At 44.6% G+C, this 21,834-nt stretch overlaps 1 protein-coding gene across 3 annotated transcripts in view; it reads left to right on the top strand.

Annotated features, from left to right (window-relative positions):
- The first annotated feature begins 410 nt into the window (after positions 1-410).
- Positions 411-21,834, top strand: part of PORCN (porcupine O-acyltransferase) — a 76,150-nt gene continuing 54,726 nt past the window's right edge. The window contains exons 1-6 of one of the 3 annotated variants that reach the window (XM_069209542.1): positions 433-545; positions 4,170-4,298; positions 4,888-5,129; positions 7,147-7,339; positions 12,511-12,554; positions 13,535-13,716. In XM_069209542.1, the coding sequence (XP_069065643.1) occupies positions 4,994-5,129; positions 7,147-7,339; positions 12,511-12,554; positions 13,535-13,716 (555 nt within the window). In that variant the 5' untranslated portion in view covers positions 433-545; positions 4,170-4,298; positions 4,888-4,993. Of the gene's footprint in view, positions 546-4,169; positions 4,299-4,887; positions 5,130-7,146; positions 7,340-12,510; positions 12,555-13,534; positions 13,717-21,834 lie in introns of all 3 variants that reach the window. The other 2 variants (XM_069209543.1, XM_069209540.1) reach the window with 2 other exon arrangements.

The following is a 21,834-nucleotide window of genomic DNA, read 5'->3' as shown; positions in this document are numbered from 1 at the left end:
GTAACTTTCCTGCTCTTAAAATTTCCACCCACACCACCCCGACCCCATCCCACAAGATAAGCTATTCGAGAAACTAGCATTTTCTCCTAATGGTTGAGTGGCCACAAACATTTCCACACATCATACAGTGGGGATATGGTGACAGCAGCTCGGAGTCCCCCCCGCAGCGTGGGGTCGCCCCCCAGGCCTCGAGGTTCATCTCCGGGACAGAAGGAGGTACAGAGGGATATATCCTGGAGTGCAACATTGAATCTGGTTAAAGCTGGCCCTGGAAGCCCCACTGCCCCGGCCATTCCTGCAACACCCAGGTCCAGCACCACAGCTTCCCCCGCCTAGCCCTCCCATTGGCCACCGCTCAGCCCCGCCCATCAGCTCTTCGCGCCGCCATTGGTCGCTGCCATCTGCCACTCAAACCCCGGGGCAGGCAGCCCCTCCCGCCCCTTCCTCTCCCCCAGGCTTTCCATAGAGAGAGGAGGAACGAAGGGGAAACCCTCCCTCGTGCAAGGAGGCTGCAGCCAGGGACACCCCAGAATACCGGGGGACAGGTATAGTGCGGAGGCTCCAGCTGCACCCCGAGGGGAGGCCGGCACTCTGTCTGGGCTCATTCATTCCTTAGGTGAACCCTGGTAGTGGATTAGGGGGGTGCTTACTGCAGGGACCCCCACCCATGGCCCTCAGGGTGAGCTCGGGATAGAGCATTCCTTGTAAAGGTATTCCCCCAGTCGGGTGCCTTTTATTGGGGGTGGAGTTAAGGGCTCATTCCTTGCACGGTGGATCATGCATCCATCCATCCATTCACGCTTCCATGCATGAGAACACTGTGCGGTGCGCGGGCGGTTCGTGATGCTTTTGGGGGTGGTTGGGTCTTTCAGTGGGTATAGCACGGAGAGAGCCGGCATGGAAGATGATTCCCAGTATGGGGGTACATGGGGCCAGAACTGTTCTTAGTGCACATCTGTAGCTCACTGGTGACTCGAGCTTCTAGGTGCTGGGGGCTGTATGCAATTCACTGAAGGTTGCATGCAAAAGCTGTCACGGAGAGGTTTTTTTTTTATATTTCTGCTTGATAAAGATGCTGAATACTCGACAGGTACCAACTCGGGTGGGGGATTTCTTTTACCCCCCCCATCTAGGGTCCCAATCTACCTTACATACTGTTCTTGATGTTACTGTAAATACAGAGAAGAAGGGTTCAAGCCAGGGTCGACTGGCCTAAAGGGCAATCACGAACTACCAGAGGCCTGTTTATACTGGTGATTTAATTGCTATTACCACAAACACTGCTTGCAACAAGCTCAAATCCGTGCAGTCCCTCCCCCGTACCTTGCAAAATACCAATAAAGAGTGCATTAACAAGTTAAAAACTGCCCCGATTTGTAGTTGTCGGCCACTTCTTTAGGTATCTCATTCACTAACGGGGGACACTGTTTGTCCTGGCTTATTTTCTGTCCCAGTCCGCCCCTTTTTTAAGCTGGACTCCTTGAGGGTGGAATGGTGATTGTCGGTGGGTGGATGTGTGATTGATTCAGTATGTTTGGTTCGATACAGTTGCGTAGGAGTGAACAAAGGGTGAATGTAGAGATAGGACAGGTTCAAGTTGTGGGGCTAGCTTGAATGGATGAAGAGCCTGTATTGCACAGATGTGTGAACCAGATAGCCTCAAGGTGCTTTCTGAGCGGAAGAGAAGGAGGCACATGGGGTTCAGAGTACCTACTTTGCGTAGTGCTTGGTTTCCAAGGGCACCATCTTGCATAGCGTGCAGTCTAAGAACCTTGCATAAATCCTACCTCCTTGCCTAAAGATGATGTTACAGTAGGCGCTAGGCTAGGTGTAGTTGACAAGCATTGGACGCTTCAGTAAGGGTATAAAGAGGAAGATGAGCCAGAGAAGATGAAGAGAACAGTGAAAACAGCCAAGCACACGTTCTCAAGCGACATCTAGTTATTGTTGCATTATGGCCACCCTTACGTCTAAGGGTTTGGTGCTCGGAGTCCTGGTGACCCAAAATGAATGAGCATCTCTTCACTGATGTGTGTTTGTGTTCCACTTGTTATTGAGCAGTACTTTAGCCTTCTTTATGTTAGTTCTTACACAGTTCCTCTCTGCAGATATCTAGAAAGCGGACAGGCATATTTCCAAGAGCCGGTAATAGTTTAATTTGTTGGTAAATTGATAGAGTTGGTTCCACACCAAGTGGTCATCGATGGATTTTGACAAGAAGGTGCCAAGTTTAAACTGGTGACGTAAAGTAGCTTAAAGGACTTGAATTAAGTGATGGACAGTTCAAAACCTCTGCACCCCAGGAAGTCTGAAGATGAGTTGGTCCACTCTGTCACTTGGGGTTGAATAAAATTTGGGGATTTAGTTGTTTGTGTGATTATGTGGGTTAATTGAACGCCATACTGGATTCAGTCGAGTCATACTTTGCAGTCAGCTGTGTTGGCAGATATTTTTCAGTGTGTGGATTTGGTCTGTGTTGTATCTGGTTAAATGACTGGTTTCATGGGTTTCATTGAGTAATACAGTGAGCTGAAATGTATATTAATGGGTTGAACTCTGGATTTGGGTCTAGTTATGAAAGTATGTTGACTTGTAAGGGACTGGTTTGATTTAATAAGTGATTTGGGTTGAGTCAATATTGACACCTAGACCCATTTCTCCAGGGTGCCATGTTTCCACTCCTGGGCTTTTATATGCAAGCCTAATTTGTGGTTGAACCTGTAGTTATGCATTTCTTACACCAAACCAATTTGACTGACACACTGGATGACAACAGTTTTGAACAGAAATGGCCAGGACTGGAAATGCACTGTATGGATACCATGGAGCGAGGTGGCAATCCTAGGTATAATAGTGAAATTCGTGTGTTAAGTTTCAGTGTTTGGGTGTAGTTGTGACATGATTTGGGCAGAAATGCTAGATGCTCTCGGTTGCATTGTGGGATGTAGTAAATTGAACTGTTTGATTGGATTGAGTTGTGGTATGTATTATGGTGGGTTTGAGAATATTGCATAGTTTGTCCAAGGAGTTAGTTGAATTGTGTAGTGGGTTAATTTAACATACGAGTGCGATTGAGTTGAATTGCAGCATTAGTTTAGGAGTGTGGTTTTGTACAATTAGATGTTAAGGTGATTGGTTTCTTATGTTTTTAGATGGGTTGCCTAAATTATGGTGCGGGTGTATTGAGTTGAATTTCAATGAGGTTGTGGATAAAACTGATACATTGGGATTCATTTGAGTGGAGCTGGCATTCTTTAGAGTTTGGTATATTTGAGGTGGTAGTTGAGATCACTTGTGCGCATACAGGGACCATGGGGCCTTGCACTGAGGTAACATTGTAATCCAATAGGGCGTGGGGTTTACCAGGAGGGCACCTGGCAGTTTCTGGGAGACCGCATGTGTATGCTGTTCTCCAATTACAAATATTGGTCCCTTCCATTGCTTGTAATGGTGACCATGTTACATTCTGAAATAGGCAAATGGGGGCCTGTTGTCTTCCAGTCGGGTTTAGTATTTTAAAGTGGGGTTATGTTGCATTTTAGGGCTTGACTTGGTGCCTACATATGTGGTTCATGGTGCCTTTCAGTGGGAGCCATGCTCTTCTAGGGATTGGCCGAAGGCAACAACTGGTGTATTTGTGGTTGAAGAACAGTGTTACATTCCCGGGGAGGTGAGATGGTCATGAAGGTGTTTTCTATGGGGGAGGGGTGGGTCTAGCAGGGGTGGCTTCCACTTGGGGTATTTGTGTCTTTCAGTGGGCATCCTGTTTTGCTGTCCGAGGGTAGTCAGGCAGTTTGCCTTAAGCAAGTGGCATATTACCATCCCATGTTGAGGGTATCTTCAGATAGGTGTCAGTGTTGGGCTGTGAGCCCAAGTGGGTGGGATATGGGGTCTACTTTCCAAAGCGCCCTGTTGTTCAAGAGTGTGGGCTGTTCTTATGGAGAGCGTCTTGGGCTGAATTGAGAGACAGTTTTACTTCTATCTAAAATGTTCAGCTGTAAAAACCATGGAATGTGTGAAAGGGAGAAGTTGTTTATGCCCACAAAAATGTCAGCTTCAAGTGGGTGGTTCCTCTTAAAATAGACAAAAGCCAAAGTATCACTCCAGACATCTAAGTAAATCTGTTTGCTGTCTCCTCTTCCTGGTCTCCTGAAATCCCATTTCGCCAGATATACCGCCCTAAACGTGGGCTCCAGAAGAAACTGTGTTGGAAGAACTTTTCATGTGGATGACAAGTACGGACAGCCAGAAGAGTCTTCACTCCCAGCAAAGGCTTTCTCAGCCATTTGAGATTTCAGGTGATCTGCTCCCAGACTGATACCTACCCTTCACTTAATTGCAATCCTGCTGAATTTCTTAATAAGCAGAAATGAGTGCAGCGCATTGAACTGATCCACAAAATTCAGAAATAGAACTGGATTCCAGTTTCATCAGGAGTACCACATCCCTGTGTAACCTCCATGTAGGTTTTAAAGCAGTATTTAAAATTAGGTTTGTGAATGCTAAACTGGAACAATAAATCTGAGGTTCGTTTTTAAAGAACAAAAAAAGATTTGAACCCTCTATGAAACAACTTAAGATGGGAGGTGAAATTGACCTTGTCCTGAAGATGATAGGTGCAAGTTGAGCTGTGGATTTCTCAGACATGGTGGGACTCAGCTGCTGTATTATTGTAACACTGTGTCCTTTTGAGGTTTGTGTGGGATGTGAGTGTCAAGTTAGGGTTCTTTGTTCTACAGACTAAACATGACCCAGAATTGGTTAGAGTTGGGGAGATCTGTTCTCTCAGCAGTGCCTCCATTTGAGGTTCAGAAAGTAGGTGGCATGGTTTATTAAACACTTAATTGAGGGTAAAATATTCACTCCATGTATTCTCTTCCACCGCAGGGTTGAGGCGACTACCCATGGTTATTTGAAGGAAGACGGATCCGTCCTGCAGAGTGGCTCCTTTCTTTTCTGGCCGGGTCTGATTTGCGCAGGATCTTGAGGTGCCATGCCAGCCGTCAGCAGGAGGGACTTCTACGAGCAACTTCTCCATGGTTGCATCATACCGACGGCCCAACAGGGTTTGGAGCAGGTCTGGCTGCTGCTCCTTATCTGCCTGGGGTGCAGGGTCCTCTGGAGGCTGGGTAAGTCTGAGAAGAGCCGAGTTTTGTCTAGACAGCATCCGTCAGAATGAGGCATAGCATACTGCAGTCTCTGCCCCACACTTACTCTTTAGGGAATGATCAAATGTAGATTGCAGTGCATTCAGCTTGTCATACCACTGAGACCCAGTCTCCGAGTGCTTGTTTAGTCCTTGATCTGTCTTGTGTGAATTTATTATGCTGCGTTCTTCATGTATTAATAGTTTGTAAAGCAGCTTAGCTGGTTTACTTTTCAGTGAACAAAATTGCTCTTCATTTTGCTTCCAGTGGCTTTTGTAGTTGACATTTTGCTGCACGTGTGCTGCAAAACCGTCAAAGAAATTGCAAACTTAACAAATGTCAAATTCCCGAAGACTGCTTGCAGCCTAGACACACTCATTCCATGTGTGTACACTTTCTTGTGACAGTGCATGAGATAATGGTCCCTTAATCACAGTCCGATTCATTTCTTCTCTCCATCAGGTGCTGCTTATATATATGCACATATCATAAGATCAACAGCCTATCTCACCATGGACCATGTAATGACATTCACATCTTTGAAAGTAGTATGCGCTATCGAATGAGGCAATCTCATGCTAACAGAGCAGCAGCTAAACTCCACTCGGCAGACTTACCACTTCCATTCTTCTCTTAACAAAGCAATCCCAAAACTTACAGGATTGCATTCCAGGCCCAATTCCTTTCTTGATAAATCTGCAGTAGGTCTGGTACTAGCAGTATTGAAGTATCATTTAGGTCAAACCTAAAAAAGTGAAAAACCTGACCTTGATCATGGGTGAGGTTGATGCTTTGAAATCATACTTCTCAGAGATGAAGAGAGAGGCGGATCCATTGAAAATAGAGATGCAGAAGGGGGCAAGTCAAGTTATGAGCCTAACACAAAAGGGGTGAAAGGAGAAACTGACTAAGTGAAGAAGTAAACAAATAGTTGGTTGTGGTGGTTGTGAAAAGGGTTTGTGGACATGTTGAAGTGCACTTAAGATAATTCTGCAACATATGGAGCAAATGAATATCATACTTCTCGCGGGACGGTCACATGGCTCCAACACTGTCACAAAACCAAAAACACTTATCAGAAGTGGTGCTGATGCTTTATTCATGGTGACTGTAGGCATTTGCCTCGCAGCACCTGCGAAAGGAAGCCTCAAGAGGGTGCCAGAGTGCAACAAAAATGACTCTTGCTAGAAAATAGCGAGCACCCAAAAGGCAATTTGTCCCTTTTTCTGGGGCTTTAAAAATCCTTGCACCAGAGCAGCTCTTCAAGTTTGAGTCAAGCTGAGGTCAGATTGAGTTGGTACAGGATCTGAGTGTAGCATCTACGATACAGTTAGGTGCACCCATGGCAAATTAAGGATCATGGAGATATGTGCCCTCAAATATTTCTCTTTTATGTAGTCAAAAATACTGATGACCATGGAATACCCAGGCAAAGGATGAAAATGAAATTCTGATTGAGCTTTGCTGGTTTTATTTGAGAGAGATCTTCCTGCCCGTAGATGAATCAGGGATGCCAAAGACTGAAGTAGGCTGTGAGCTCCCTAGTGCCTCAAGTGCACATAATGTCTCCCATGCACGCCTGTTCTTGTACACACACATGAGGCATTTTCATTGTGCCCACCCACTTGTCAGTAATCTGCCTTTCTTTAGAGTTTCAAGCTCCTGCCAGGGGTGTTATTCATTGCCAAAGTGTTTATTTCCCAGTTTTGCTTGATATGAACCAGATCAATGTAGACACTATGTGGGTTAAAACAATTTAGATTGTAGTCCAAGTATCTGTTAGGACTGTCGTGATAACATGGAATTTAAGAAGAACAGAATAGTGCTCAGGTTTGTGGAGTGATTTGTTAAGGCTAGCTGGTATTGTTAAATTAAGCACTCTTGTTTTGATCCAAAAGCTAATTCAAAAGCTCTGCAAGGCAGCTGAAGTGTGAGTGCTGCAGTCAGCTGTGTGATCTGATTGGCTCCTGCCTTGTCCAATGGTTGTGTCTCCCACCAGGCCTGCCTTCCTACGTGAAGCACCTCAGCACAGTGGCTGGAGGGTTCTACAGTCTCTACCACTTCTTCCAGCTGCAGATGGTGTGGGTGGTGCTCCTGAGCCTTCTCTGCTACCTCGTCCTCTTCTTGTGCCGGCATTCCTCCAACCGCGGAGTCTTCCTCTCCGTCACCATTGTCATTTATCTGCTTATGGGGTAAGAAAAGAGATGGTACTGCAGCCGAAGGTAGAGATGAACCTTGTGTAGTTCGGAGTAATGCATCAGTGTGAATTCAGATGAGCTCACCTGGAGCATCTGGTGCTGTTCTGGCTCTAACTCCTTCTTCAATGGCAAGGAAATTCGGTTGAGTCCTGCATTAGATGAGAAAACACTGACGTGTAAGCATTGAGCGTTGTAGTGTGTGATTAAGTGTTTAAGGAGGGAACTGAATCGAGAAATAGATCAGGCATGTGTCTTCTAGTAGACATTTCCACGAGAAGAGTGCAAGCGAGTGAAGCTGAATGTGTCGGTGTAGCTCACTCCTGCAGACCTAACCACCCTGAGAAGCAGCAGACAGCCACATCATCAAGCGTGAAGGTTTTCTTTAATCTGCTTGTCAGACCCCTCTCAGGTGGTTGGGCGTGAGGGGGGCACAAGGCAGTTAGGGGCTACTGTGACCAACCGTGGTGGTTGACATACTTTTCACTGTTTTCATGGGCTCTGTGTTATTGTGGCTCTACAAACTGGGCCAACTACAGCCATTCCTGCACCTGGCTATCAGGGCAGCGAGGGACAACAATCACAGGCTTCTCAGAGATGTTTCAGCGTGAAGGGGAGTGCTTACTTTGAAACAATGGTTGCATGTTGCGTCTGCTAGTATCCATTTTTGGGTACTAGGCAATGCTTAATTTGTGCCAGTGGTTGCCGGTGGGGCCCACCGACACTCATTTTTGGGACCAGCATTTATTTTCACTTATTAGACACTGACAGAGGGTAAGAGAAGAAAAACACACAAAGGGAATGGAAGAGGATGAGAAAGATGAAAAAGCGACATAAAGGGAGAAACCAGGAACTTGGAAAAGTGAGATAATGTGTCTGGCAGTGAATTAAAAGAGGTATGAGGTGAAGTAAAGGCCATGCTGCTTAATATTTGGCAAACACTGACTGCAGGCTTCAGAGGCAAGCTTTGGGCTCCAGCATTCATTCTTTTATAAATTAGGCACTAGAACCACAACTTATATTTGATCAGACCAAGAACAAGAGAGAGAAATTCAGAAAAGGGGGAATGTATGAGAAATATAATGACTGAAAAACAGTGAAAAGGGGAGAAAGCAGGTGTGCATAAGAACATGCAGAAGTGAGATAAAGAGGTTGGGAGTATGTGGTGTGGATGAAAGAGGCCGGAGGTAGAAAGATTAGAGAGCCTTGGAATTTAACACCTCAATGTTCAGCAACACGGGCTGTGGGCTTCTGAGCAAAGTTTTGGGCTCTCCTTCTTCTTTCACAAATGTAATACTTGAATGGGCGCAAGAGCTAAGACCCCTAACAGTCAACCAACAGACACAGTACTTTACTGATTAGCCCATTGCTTGCCTTTTTTGTTAAAGAAATTACTTGAATCACACACAGAAGTATATACTACACAATTCAGTTGGATCAGCAAATTCAGGGTGGCACCACTAGTTAGAATCTCCGGGAAGCTCTGCACCCTCTTTCCCAGTACTCTGCCCCTGCCCAGTCAAGACTAGTAACTAGATTCTCTTGTGTTCTGTGTGCAGAGGCATGAGTAAGGCATAGGTCCAAATTACCTCTTTGACCCCCAGGTTAAATGGATATCTTGGTTTGATAGTTCTAACCCCAGATATTGGTTTGGGCAGAAAAACTTAGTTCCTTGACATGCATCTTCCCTGGTTTTGTCTGCAGGCTAGGGGGTGTGTTGCATTTTCAATGGTTCAGCAGATGATTGGAGGATTGGGCGCAGCCCATGTTTTCAGCTCGTTCGGCAGAATTCCTTTGGAAAAATAAGTTTAGCATGCAGGGTTATGCCTTGGCAGTACCTTGTCTTCAGCAGTTTCAGCTTTTGCAGCAGAGTATAAACTGGTCCTGAGGAAGCTGTGCATCCTTCACTTCCCAGGTCAATTTGTCAGAAGTGAGGTGTCTTCTGAAGTTGTCACTCTCAACCAGACCGTGCTCCACTTCAGTGGCAACACAGATTCTTTCTCCTCTGGCGGTGGCAGCACCTGTTTGCGGCCCACTGCGGCTGTCAGCAGGCATAATGGTAGTTGTACTTGTGAAGTGCTTTGGAGCAGTTCTCTGCAGGAACTGCATAAAGAGACCGGAAAACCCACTCATTACATGAGTCACTCCTCACTTCACTCTCTAGTCTGCTTTCTGTGGATGTTCCTCATGCCGGGACACAATGACCTTCTCTGCCTGCTCATTCTTTTGTCCCGCAGGATTAGGCATACTCCTTCCCTTTCTCAGCAGGCAGCAGACTTCCAAGGCATACTCTCAGCTCTGCCACCAGATAATGCAGACTTAAGATCATATTTCCTCTACTTTGTGAGACTGGTATCAGGCAGACCAAGCCTTTGTGAGACAGCATTCTTTCAAGTACTCTGCAGAACATTCCCTCCATTGGTCATGAAGAACTTAAAACTGTAAAAAAGTGGTGTGGTTTGGATCCCACTTTTAGGCACATTTCCCCACCAGCGGATGTAGAGCACTGTCTGTGGCGTCAGATATGGTTTCGTGTGGTTCCCTTTCAAGTGTCCTCAGGCTGCTCTGCAGACACAGTCCTTGTGTAAAGTGATATTTCTCACAGCACAGAGCAATCAGAGTGTCTCCAAGCAAGAAGTACACAAACATGGGCAAAATGAAGTGTGAGTTCTCTGCACCTGACTGTGATCAGCCTTCCTGAAGCGGTAACGAGAGACGGCGAATAGGGCAGGGCTGAACTAGAAACATCTTCACCTTGAACAACAGTATTGCAGTCTTGCCTGTCATCCCTACAATTTAGCAAATGGCAGTGCTTAATAAGAACTAAACAGTGGCCCGTCTCTAACAAAATCTTCATGGGATTTCTAAAGGTATCTATGCCTCCATGCTCCTCAGTCCAGTGTCTGGGTCTCCACCGTCCAGCCACAGGAATGCTGGCACTACACGTCCATTGTCTGAGGAAGCAATCCTTATTCTCTATCTTGTGCCTGGCTAAACCAGGGACATCAAAAAATGATCCTACTGTGTTCAGTACCCAGAGACTCACACACACAGTCCTGTTAGCATAAATGTATCACATGCTCACTATAGATACATAACCACTGGACATGCACACGGGGTGTCAGCACAAGGTTCTAGGTCTTGCATAACAGCCGAACTTTACTTGAGAGGGGTCAGTAGACCATCATGTCACTGTCAGAGAAAAATTTATGGTTATTCTACAAATCGAAAACACAGTACATTGCGGGCACCGATTTGTGTGTTACACCCGAGACAAGGACAGTAGTCCACTCTTCGTGGTGAAAGCATACTTCGTGCACCCCTTCGGGTCACAAGATCTGTTGGGTCCTCATGATATCAAGGGTAGGCCTAAATCTCTGCACCCCTGCTAGATTAGTGTGCCATCAGGGCCAAAATAAGCCAGGAAACCAGTTTCAGATGTAGTTGGACACGTCAAGCAGAGGTACATGCCCAGTTACTATGCAGATGACATTCCCTTTCCAACACTGCTTGTGTTCTAGTATCAGTGAAAAGGCCAGCATGAGCGAAGTAGACCTTGCACAGAGAAACCTTGTTCCCTTGCTCCTGCCTGTTATTTTGGATTCTGGTTGTCCCCTCAATGTATCGGGCAGCAGTTATGGGAATGTTTCTTGACTTTGTTGGATACACTGGGTCACCCATAACAAGATTTTGTGAGTTAAACTTCTAGTCTTAAACTTGGCCTTTGTAGCACCCCACAGCCAATGGAGGGACCTTTCAACACAATAGACAAGATCCAGCAGCTTCTAACCACCCAGCAAGCTTGTTGCAGTCTGTGCTACCAAAAGGGGATGCAACAAAGTAAGCCATAACCAGAGCAACTGTTTTCAAGGTCTGCAACATCGTGGTCAGCTTTGAGTCTGAAGAGCAGGATCTGTTTCACCCAAGCCGTGGAAAGAAAAGTGCCTTTACCATTGCTTCCTCCTCCATTGCGCGTTAGTATACAGGTGCACATTATGGTCACAAAACAACCTAGTGCAGGTGCCATTTGGTCTGGATTGCAAGCAGTACACGGGGCCGATTTGCACCTTATTTAGAATCTATAAATGCAGATTCACCTTCACAAATAGAATTCACACACATTAAAATCCCTTGCTAGTGGCTCAAGTAAAAACAGGCGTGAAGTCTGTTTGAACTTATCTGCTGATTAGCTCTACTGCTAAAACAGATGCAGAGGGCCCTCATTGTTCCAGGGATTCCTAGGTGTAAAGTTAAGAGTGGTGAAAGAAGCACATACATGTGCTGCAAGAGCCCAAGGACACTGTAGCCTTGTTGGGGTCCCAAAGAACATGTCAGTTTTACACACTGCTGGGGAAAAACACCTCCATGCATCACAGTTTTGAAAAGCCACTGACTTGGTATTGTGAGTGGCAGAGCAGAGTAAACAAGAAATCTTCTGGGGAAATGAGGCTAGAGGCATCCATTAGTAGAATGGGCGAGAGTGTAGACCCTCTGTGGACCCCACACCTTGCCACATATGAGGAAGGTCTGAATCTGATAGAAGCCTACCTGCCAAGAAACAAAAGAAGCTCTGGTACACAGACTGTGCAGGCCGACTACTAAAGAATGTCATAGTCCACCATATTGGATGCATGTTGACAAATCGAGCAAATTTCCTCCCCGTCTGCCGTGGCTAGGATCTTGACAATACATCTGTTGGATGATTCCAGACTCATGGCCTTGGTGAAATTCTGACATGTTATGAAACAGTAAATTATAAGCCTCTAGATTCTGTACCGAGCCATGGAATTTCTCCTGAGATAGCCAGTCCACTGCCTGTGCACATACACATCTCTGTGAACTGAAAGGGTGCAGTTCCTGTGTAACCTGACCACAAGCCTGAGCCGCACGAAAGGCCTTAGCAGATGCATTGCCAAAGGTAATTGTTGATGAGTACTTGAGATTTTTCCTGTCCTTCCCTCAACATATTTTATATTTAAAAAAACAGGAACATAAAATTATGTATGTGACGGCGGATGAGCCCAAACCTTAGGGCAAATTTTTTTTTTCTTCTTTTTTATTTATTTTAAGTTGCACTTTTCCCCAAGAGCTGGAACAAGGAGTGGTTATCCTAGCACTCCTGTTTCTTGTACTTGTTTATATTCATTAAAGGTTTTCTTTGTCTGCAGGGAGATGCACATGGTGGACACAGTCACATGGCACAAAATGAGAGGTAAGGGACAAGAATACAATAGCAGTGCTCATCTCTTCTCCTCCCTTTGAAGGTTTGTGCCCTGTCTTCAGTCGCTAGAACACAAATCATGTGGCGCAGTGCTGCCTGGTGATGTTGATTATTCTATAGACACCCCCCGCACCCTCCATTGCAGGAGTCTAACTATCTTGATGCCTCTTAGACCATCAAAGACCCATGGCAGAGCTATTGAATGTACTGCTCTTCTAGCCCTGCTTCCTTCGGTGTTCACACTTTTGGTATTTATTGACACAAAAGATGCTCTTCCACACTTCATGTTAGTGAGGCACACCAATGTCTCTATAGCTATTTGTCTCTGTTCTTCCATTTTATTATTATTTCACAGTCCTACTGAACCTCTGGCGTTCCATCTGTTTCCATTGGCCTAGTGCTTTCTCTGTTTTCATGCAGGGACGTGTCTATTCCCTGTTGCTTGTGTGCAGAGTAATGCCCGTCTAATGCCCCCATCTGTTTCCATGTAAGGATGTGCCTGTCCTCAGCTTCTATGCAGCTTTGTCTTTTTTTAATGTTTCCTTGTAAGAACATGCCTGGTTAGTGCTCTGTGTTTATGCAAGGACGTGTCCTCTATTCCTCTCTCTTTCTGTGGATAGATGTGTGTGTAGTGCTCTCTGTTTCATGGTTCTAGAGCCCCCCCGTCCCTGACATCATGACTTTGTGTTCACATTTATACAGTAGGCACAGTTTCAGGCCTCTGTTTAGATGTGGTGATGTTTGTTGTTCCTGCATTGTTCACATTGTCACCTAACCCCATATGATCCCATTAGATGGGCTGCATCCGAGGACCTGAGGTTGTCTATGTATCGATGATCTACCCACCCTAGTAAAGACTAGTCTGTACTTGTCTATCCCGCTCTGTGTGGCAGCCTCCTTTCTCACCCACTCGATGCATGTACCACCACCACCTGGAATAACCCTCCTGTCCTTTCTTTGACCCTTTGCAGGCGCGCAGATGATTGTGGCTATGAAAGCTGTGTCCCTGGGCTTTGACCTGGACAGGGGTGTGGTCCCGATCATTCCATCGCCGGTGGAGTTCATGGGATACATCTACTTTGTGGGGACGGTGATCTTCGGGCCCTGGATGTCTTTCCGCAGCTACCTTCAGGCTGTGGAGAGCAGGAAGCTGGTGAGCGTTTCACTTTTGTCCACAGAGGCTGGGTGGGTTTGTCAGTCAAGGAAAGCATGGTCGGAATTTTGTCACATTGGTCATGGAGCCCATTTGGAGTTTCGCATGTATGTACATTGGACATACAAATGCTTAGAAGGGGCACGACAACAAAAAAATCTTCAGAGGAGTGTTCTAAATGCCGCACTTTGCAAACCTGAGAGCCAGGAAGGAGGAATGGGTACCATAATCCACGCCTTGGAGCGCAGATATTCATTTTAACATATGGCTCTATAGCACAGATATCTTTCTTATACTATGTTGGGGATTGCTAGAAAAGTGTGCAAAATCATACAATAGTTTACAAACCCACAGGTTGATACTGTACATAATGCATACATTATGTTTTTAAAAACAAACATTATCTAAAAGATTAAAAGAAAAATACAAGTGTCAAAAATACTATTTAAATGAAATAGTCATCTGTGACAAAATGAGTGTCAGTGGTCACCTTGGAAAGGATGTTATTCAGATATTTTGTTTTGGAAAGGGATTTCAAGCGAGAACATGACATGATGGTTTCTTTCTTTAAAGTATTTATTCTTGCTTCTGGAGGTTCCCAGAAACAGGTTTTGCATTTTCAAGTTTTGACAGTCCTTGGCCTCTCTACTTCCCCATCTTCATTCATTCAGAACTGGGTTTTGCAAAATAAACAGTTCAATGAATGATTCTAAAGATCTCAAAGTGTCATCTCTTGAGCTGGATTACCAGAAGGAGTTGTTTTACAAGCCCTGAAGTGGTTTAAGTCGGTTTTAGTGGTACTGAAAAGGCCAATCAAGCATTTTGTGACTCTTTTGATCAGTTGAGATGGGTGATGCTTGGGAAGTTGGATTCTACAACCGGGAAACACTCAAGTATGTATGTTCTCTCCTTGCACGCGTGGAAGGACTAGCTGTCTTTTTTTCTGTAAGTGCTATTTACAGTCCTGCGTTTGTGCCATTGTTGTGACCCTCTGCTTCTTCCGTCACTATTCACAGAGGCACTCTCCTTTTTCTGTGTTTCTAGAGCGCTGAATAAATCTTCAAATATTCACCAGCAGACACCTAGTTTTCTTTTTTAAATGACCCTGCGCTCAAATTGTCCAAGAAATTGTATGCAAAAGAGCTTCACCCAACTTTATCTTCAAAAACATGTCAGATCTCTCAGAGTCTGTGTAATGAACCATGGATTTAATGGTGCGACAAGCCAGTATTCTTCAATAGAATCACAAATCCACAATTACTGCATAAAAAAGGATTTCTTCTTTACTCTCATTTTGCATTACAATTGCTCTGTTGCCAACTATGGCAGCCAGTATGCATCTTCCAGGGGCATAGGCTGTCTTATGAGTCTAGTTACATTTATATAAAAAGTTGAATTATTGTAACATTTTAACACAAATGTGCAACTTCAATATTAGGAATATTATTGTAGCCAATGTCCATGGTACCCATTTTACCAATCTTGGAAGTACTGTTAATGGAAAACTGGGGATGATGTCACTTTCTAGAAGTAGAATGAATAAGCCCCTACAGATCCTTGTAAGTTTGGTTCTGTCTTTGATTTGATCTAGGTTTGCAGTTCTGGTAGTTCTTTAGTAGAAATAACTATTTTTAGGTGTGTTAGACCTTTTGGTTCAAGTGAAGCAAATCTAGACTAGAACTCCTGGAATACTGATGCATAAAATTAAATCCAGGATGGGATCAGTGGTATCTGAGCAGCAGTCATCTGGTGACTTCAAACCAGTAAAAAAACTTTGTTTATGTTTCCAGAGGAAATAACAGCACTGCGGAGAGCTGGCTCTGTGGTCAGAGTAGAGATCGCGTATCATGAGAAGATCATACAAAGCCTTGATGTTTGTCGGTGGTAAATGGTAACAGTATTAAAGGCCAGGGATAGAGCTAAGCCTAATTAGATTTCAGCAGTCTGATTTCTAAGGGTAAAAGCAGTGCTGCATGGCCATGCATTCTGCTCAGTTCAGCTGCCTATGCAAGGAAATACCCTTTTTTCTAGAGCTCTCTTATAAAAGGGATCTTTTTAAATCCCTAAATAGACTCTTATACCATCATTGGATCCAGTAGACCACCATGCCTCACCTACTGACACAGCCGCCTCCACTGAAATACCTGCCTTCCAATTGAAATCAGGGTTCCAATGAGATCTTGCTAATCTTTAGTTTACCAAAACCTCTCCAGCTTCTGCGCTTTCTTTTACCACCTGCATGGCAGTTCTGACCAGTTTTTCACCAACGCATGGGTTAGCACCCAAAGCTCTAAACTCACCTATTGCACAACTGTCCCTTTGTCTACCTCTTTTAGCTTCTAATGAGAGATTTTGAAATGCTGGAACAGGATGGCTCAGTTCCACCGAGACGAGGGGAAGCGATTATATTCCATGCAGGCGGGAACAGGCAGAGATCTGGAACAACTCTTAAACGATGCAAACTGTTTTCCAAACAAAGCTGACATGATCGTCGTGCTCCTGCTTGATTTATTAGTGGCATTTAACACCCCAATCACCACAATTTAGTTAGGGGAATACTCAACTATGGTTTCATGTGGTTTGGCTGGAAGGTCCAGAAATACCTTTTTAAAAAGCATTGTGGAGGAAGCAATTTAACCCATCCCCTTTTGAGCACCCATTCACTCCGTTAAACCTCACTTTTGGGAAAATGCATGCTTTTCAGATTTGACCTGACTGCGCTGCAAATTTTGCCTAATAAATGACTGGACGCAGAATAAGAGAATTTTTGACCCAGGCTGTTGATCCGTGGAATCAATGTTCCCTCTAATTTTTTTCCACTGTGTGCGGCAGTGTGCGGTCTCTGTGCGCTGCAGCCAAGGATACGTGCGCCAAGAAATTGACCATTCACGCGCGCGCAGCGCATAACTAGCCAAGATCTTTGGCATTAGCCTCTCCACACCACTAAAGCAAAAAAGGGATATCATTGCTTCATGCAATAGGGCATCAAGGCAGTTTTGTGACCTGGTTGCACATCCCAAGGACATAACCTGTTAAGTGCCACCTACACCCCAGTTAGAGAAAACAGAAATCAGGAGGTTGAACCATTATGAAACTTTAATGAATACTCTCAGAGTGCTGCAGAGGTCCCCGCACATCAAATACAGCCAGTTGTACAATTGGTTAACATTTACAGTTTGATGAACACACTGCTGATGAATGCCATGATGCCCCTGCCAAGATACAGGCTGAGAAATGTTCCTACCCCACCCACTCACGGACTTTAGGAGAAGCCGCATAAGAGTTTAGACAAGCCAGGTGTCAACGTTAGATGTGTGACATGTTTGTTTTTCTCGCCGGTCCTTGCCATTTTTCCAGTGCTGATAAACTCGGTCTAAATCAACTTTCCCATTTGAGAGGTAAGCCTTTGTCCTCATCAGCATATCTAGGTGACTCTCCTCTAGTCTGTTTCTTAATTTGGACTTGATTGAGTTCATGAGGCTGAATCCTCGTTCGCAGTCTGCACTTGAAGCCTGGAAAGTTGCACAAACATCAACAAGCTGAGATACAACACTATACTGTGCAGCATTCCGCAGAGTGAAATTCACCATGTCTTGAAAGGTCCTAAACAATCCGTTTTTTATATGCGCTGCCACCTCATATTTATAATCTCTGTATTGCCGAACAATATCACCAGGGGTGTCACAATCACCCAGGACCAAGACCTTCTTTGTACATTCTCAGTCCCAAAATCAAACTGTGATTGTGTTGTTACTGTATGGAAATCAAAGCTTGTCCATTCCTTCAATTCATCTTCTGAGAACCTTCTTTCCATGTGCTCACAAAGAAGTTTAATGAAAGATAACATCGGCTCACTATCATACTCTCGGTCCTCTCTGCACAAAGCCATCAGATCTCTTAACTGTGTCGCTCCAAAAGACAGTGTCGCCCAAGTACTGTTCCTTTATTTGGGTAATTTTTGCTCTTGCATACTGTACAGCTTCAACGGTGGTCAAAGAGCTTTTCTGAAACAACTTGCACAAAGATGCAAGTTCACCCAGAATGTCATTTAGTGCTGCAAAGGAAATATGGTAGTTTGAATCCGATAGTTTTTTGTAGCAATATTTAGCAATTGGGTCATTCTCCTCAACTCTTTCATGATCAAAGTATTTGAGAGCAACCTCATAATTACGCAAGAGTGCACCAACAGCAAAATGCCTTGAAAGCCACCGCACCTCATTGAGTGGCCAAAAGGAGACCGCTTCACATTCAGTGACCAAAGCAATTTCGTCCAGCTTGGACTTTCTTAAAGGTGAGCGGGAGAACACAGTGTAGACAGTCCTCAGTAATGTTTCCATTTCCCTGATCATCAGCACTTTTTTCCAGGCATCATCAACTCCCAAATCTTCTCTGTGCGCAACACAGTGCTGCTCAACTAGATGAGGAATGGATTGTTTGAGGCGGGTAGCAACACCATTGTTCTTTCCCAGCATCACCGATGCACCATCTGATGTAAACATGACCATTTTCATAAGGTCCAGCTTATTGGCAGTGTGGAACTCTTTTACAGCTGTAGTGATAGCCTCCGCATTGCATGCACTCAGAGTTACAATTCCCCCAAACTCTGTTTTGTGCTCTGTTGATGTTACAGATCGGAACTTGAAGTAGAGGATGAGCATTTTTGTAACTGAAATATCTGTGCTCTCATCAATTATCAATGTGTGATACCGAGCACTGCGAAGTTCTGCCATGAGGTCAGAGCGTATTACGCTGTTGATGGCCTCCAAAAACTCAAAGACATAGTTCTTGCTCCTCCAGCTGTCTGGTATCTTCACATACAATGCGACGTGGTCATGGATGTCTTGAACAGATAACATTGATGTGTTCATTTTGACTGCTAGCAACACATTGTTGATGAGAATCTTTATCTCTTCAGGCAGGGATCTTTGCCGTTCAACTACTTCTAGTCTGTTTGCTCTGTCACTGGCGGTTTCCGTTAGCATGGTGCGCACTCCAAAACCCAGCCTGGCAGCAGCACTTTTATTTCTCAGTGTCACCAAAGCAGATTCATGAACTCTGCTACATAAATGGCGTTTCAAGTAGTCCAGCTTCCAGCCATCACTCCATTTCTTCCCAGTAGAAAAGTCCCCTGCGATCTTTGCTTCTGCAGATACTTTGCAAATCAGGCCTACTTCTGGATTGTATAGAAATAGCTCTCCCAGTTGTACGCAAACCTTGCTCCTGGACGTCTGTGTCTGTCTTCACAATTTCTTTCAGCCATTCTTCTTTGAACGCAAGACAGCATTTCTTCCTTTGTGGTGAAGCACTGCTTTCTGATGAAGTCACAGCTTTGCGCTTGAACATTTTGGTGGCAATCAGTCTGAGCCTACTGTGCCGCAAATCCTGCAAAAAAAAAAAGGACATTAATTAAAGTGATGAACATTATTTAAAGTTGTTTTTTATGCTATTGAATGCAATCTACCAGACAAGACTGAGCTATCTCTTGGAAAATGTAGCAAGCAATTACCTGGGCCTTTCTGTTTGATCTCACACCTGCCTGTCGATGTAACACTGTCTAAGATGTCTGCAATAGAAGAAAAAACATGGTTACAGCACATGCTTGTGTTCAAGATGTACTGCAAGGGAAAACTACTAAATATTTACCTGGTCTTTCTGCTTGTAGTCACATCTGCCTTTTCCAACCAATGTTAGAACTGTCTAAGAAGCCTGCAAAAGAACAAAAAAAAAAGGGTTTAAGAATGTTTTCATTTTATAATGTACTAGGTGCATCACAAGTGAAATCTACCAAATAATGACCAGTACTGTCTGAGATGCCTGCAGCAAAAGAAAAGATGGTTAACAGTTGGTTACATCATGTTGTCATATTATAATGTGCCAGGTGACCCAGATGGGGTACCTACCAAATAATTACCTGGTCCTTATGCTTCTACACATGTCGGTCCATTCAAATCTTTAACTTGCTCGGTCCGACAAACCTGTAATAGAAGCAAAGGTGTGGATCATGAACGGGATTTATGTAGAGACCCTTAATCCCACCTGGAACGTCTACAGATTTACCTGGTCTTCCTTGGTACTCGCACCTGCCTGTTCAAATGCAAATGCTGACTGGCTGTAATTGGAAAGAAGATATTTAGCTTAGGCTATAGGAGTTACAAAAACATTATGCATGAAAGTTCCAGAGCAATTGAGTAGTTACCTGGGCTTTCAGTTTAGATGAACTCTGGTTCCATATTATCGTCTGTTTGGAAACCTACATCATGCGTTAGCCCTTCGATGATGCAGCCTTTACAGGCCTCAAGTTATCTGCTCAGCCACCCGCTATGACTAATCGGATTTATAAGGGTGAGACATTTTTAGGCCTACTGGCTCGTTCTGGCAAGCGGACAAAAAAAAGTGTTCTGTCCATTCAGACGGTGAATGAGCAATGAAGGTGCCTTTACGTCTTGTTGTCTTGTCACATTTGCTGTGCATGATGCAGGGAGCGACGTTGCAAGAACGTTGCAACGTGCGCGCTTGCCAAAGGGGCCTGCGCGATGGGGGAAGGAAAGGTGCGCGCGCGCCTTACAGGGAACATTGCCCGCGGCCTTTAAACGCTGTTTTCATTGACTTCAATCCAGATTCAAATATGAGCATTTTCTGCAATAGGAGAGCACGACTATCGCTCTAAAAGGCTTATTTGCGCTGAGAAAGTGATAATGCATATAAACAACTATGAAGTATGACAATGATGGAAAAGTTGATAACAGCACATTTTCTACTGTTCTGAAGCATTTCCTAGCTCACTAACCATTCATTTTCAACATAAATATCACTTGCTCGCTTGTATGCTAAAGTACTCCAAATGATGTTTAAAACACTCCCCGCGGCCTTTAACCGCTGTTTTCATTGACTTCAATCCAGATTCAAATCTGAGCATGTTCTGCAATAGGAGAGCACAACAATCGCTCTAAAAGGCTTATTCGCACTGAGAAAGTGATAATGCATATAAACAACTATGAAGTATGACAATGATGGAAAAGTTGATAACAGCACATTTTCTACTGTTCTGAAGCATTTCCTAGCTCATTAACCATTAATTTTCTACATAAATATCACTTGCCTACAAATATGAGCATTTTCTGCAATAGGAGAGCACGACTATCTCTCTAAAAGGCTTATTTGAGCTGAGAAAGTGATAATACCTTACCTGCGTCGTGAAGATGTCCTTCCTGCTCGTCGGCGGCAAAGAGTGACCCTGTCCTCGCGCTGTGTCTGTTTTGTAGGCGCAGCGCGGACGTCCTCTCTGGCGCACGATGCAGGGAGCGACATTGCAAGAACGTGCGCGCTTGCCAAAGGGGCCTGCGCGCTGGGGGAAGGAAAGGTGCGCACGCGCGCACCTTACAGGGAACATTGCGTGGAATACCATCCACGAGACGTTGTAAAAGTGAAAGGTTATCCAATATGATTTAAAGACCTACATATTTTATGTGTTTACCTATCTATAGTTGTAAGAAGCTGGCTTGTGTGGTATATCAAGTCACTAGATACACCATGTGAAGAGTCCGGGGGTTTCCCATTGAGTGAACAGCGCTTGCTATGCAATCTCAAAGTTCTATTTCGAGGCAGTATGGTCGAGCAGCCTTAGGCTTAACACAGAGGAGTGCCAGGAATCCACACAATGGTCAATAAATGAGACACACGACTCAAAAAGGAGATCCACACCAATTTATAAAAATAGCAAGTATCTTTATATAAGTTTAGGCATTAAAGAAAAATCGTTCAGGTAAGTACGTTTTATAACTTCTTATCACTTTAAAATGTGGACACAGTTAAATTCTGAGTTCTGCAATGTTATCCTATAGGAGGAAAAACAAGTTATGCAAACAGGTAGAGTACAGCGACTTACAAGACCAATCTCCAGAAGTTAAGGTGAGTGGTGGACAGGGACCAAGGCAGCACAACCAGTGCACCTCTGGCGGCATAGGGTGGCCAGGTGCATGGTGCAAAACAGTGTCTGGTGGCCAATGCGTTTCAGTGGAGATCGGACACTGCATGCTCAGGCCAGGAGGCCAGTCAGGCTAAACCAACAGCGGGGCTCAGGCCTTGCGATGCTCGGGCACAGGTAGGCACCTTTGGTCC

The sequence above is a fragment of the Pleurodeles waltl genome, chromosome 10 (genome assembly GCF_031143425.1).
Source record: "Pleurodeles waltl isolate 20211129_DDA chromosome 10, aPleWal1.hap1.20221129, whole genome shotgun sequence".
NCBI lineage: Eukaryota > Metazoa > Chordata > Amphibia > Caudata > Salamandridae > Pleurodeles > Pleurodeles waltl.
This window is presented reverse-complemented; position numbering and strand designations above follow the sequence as displayed.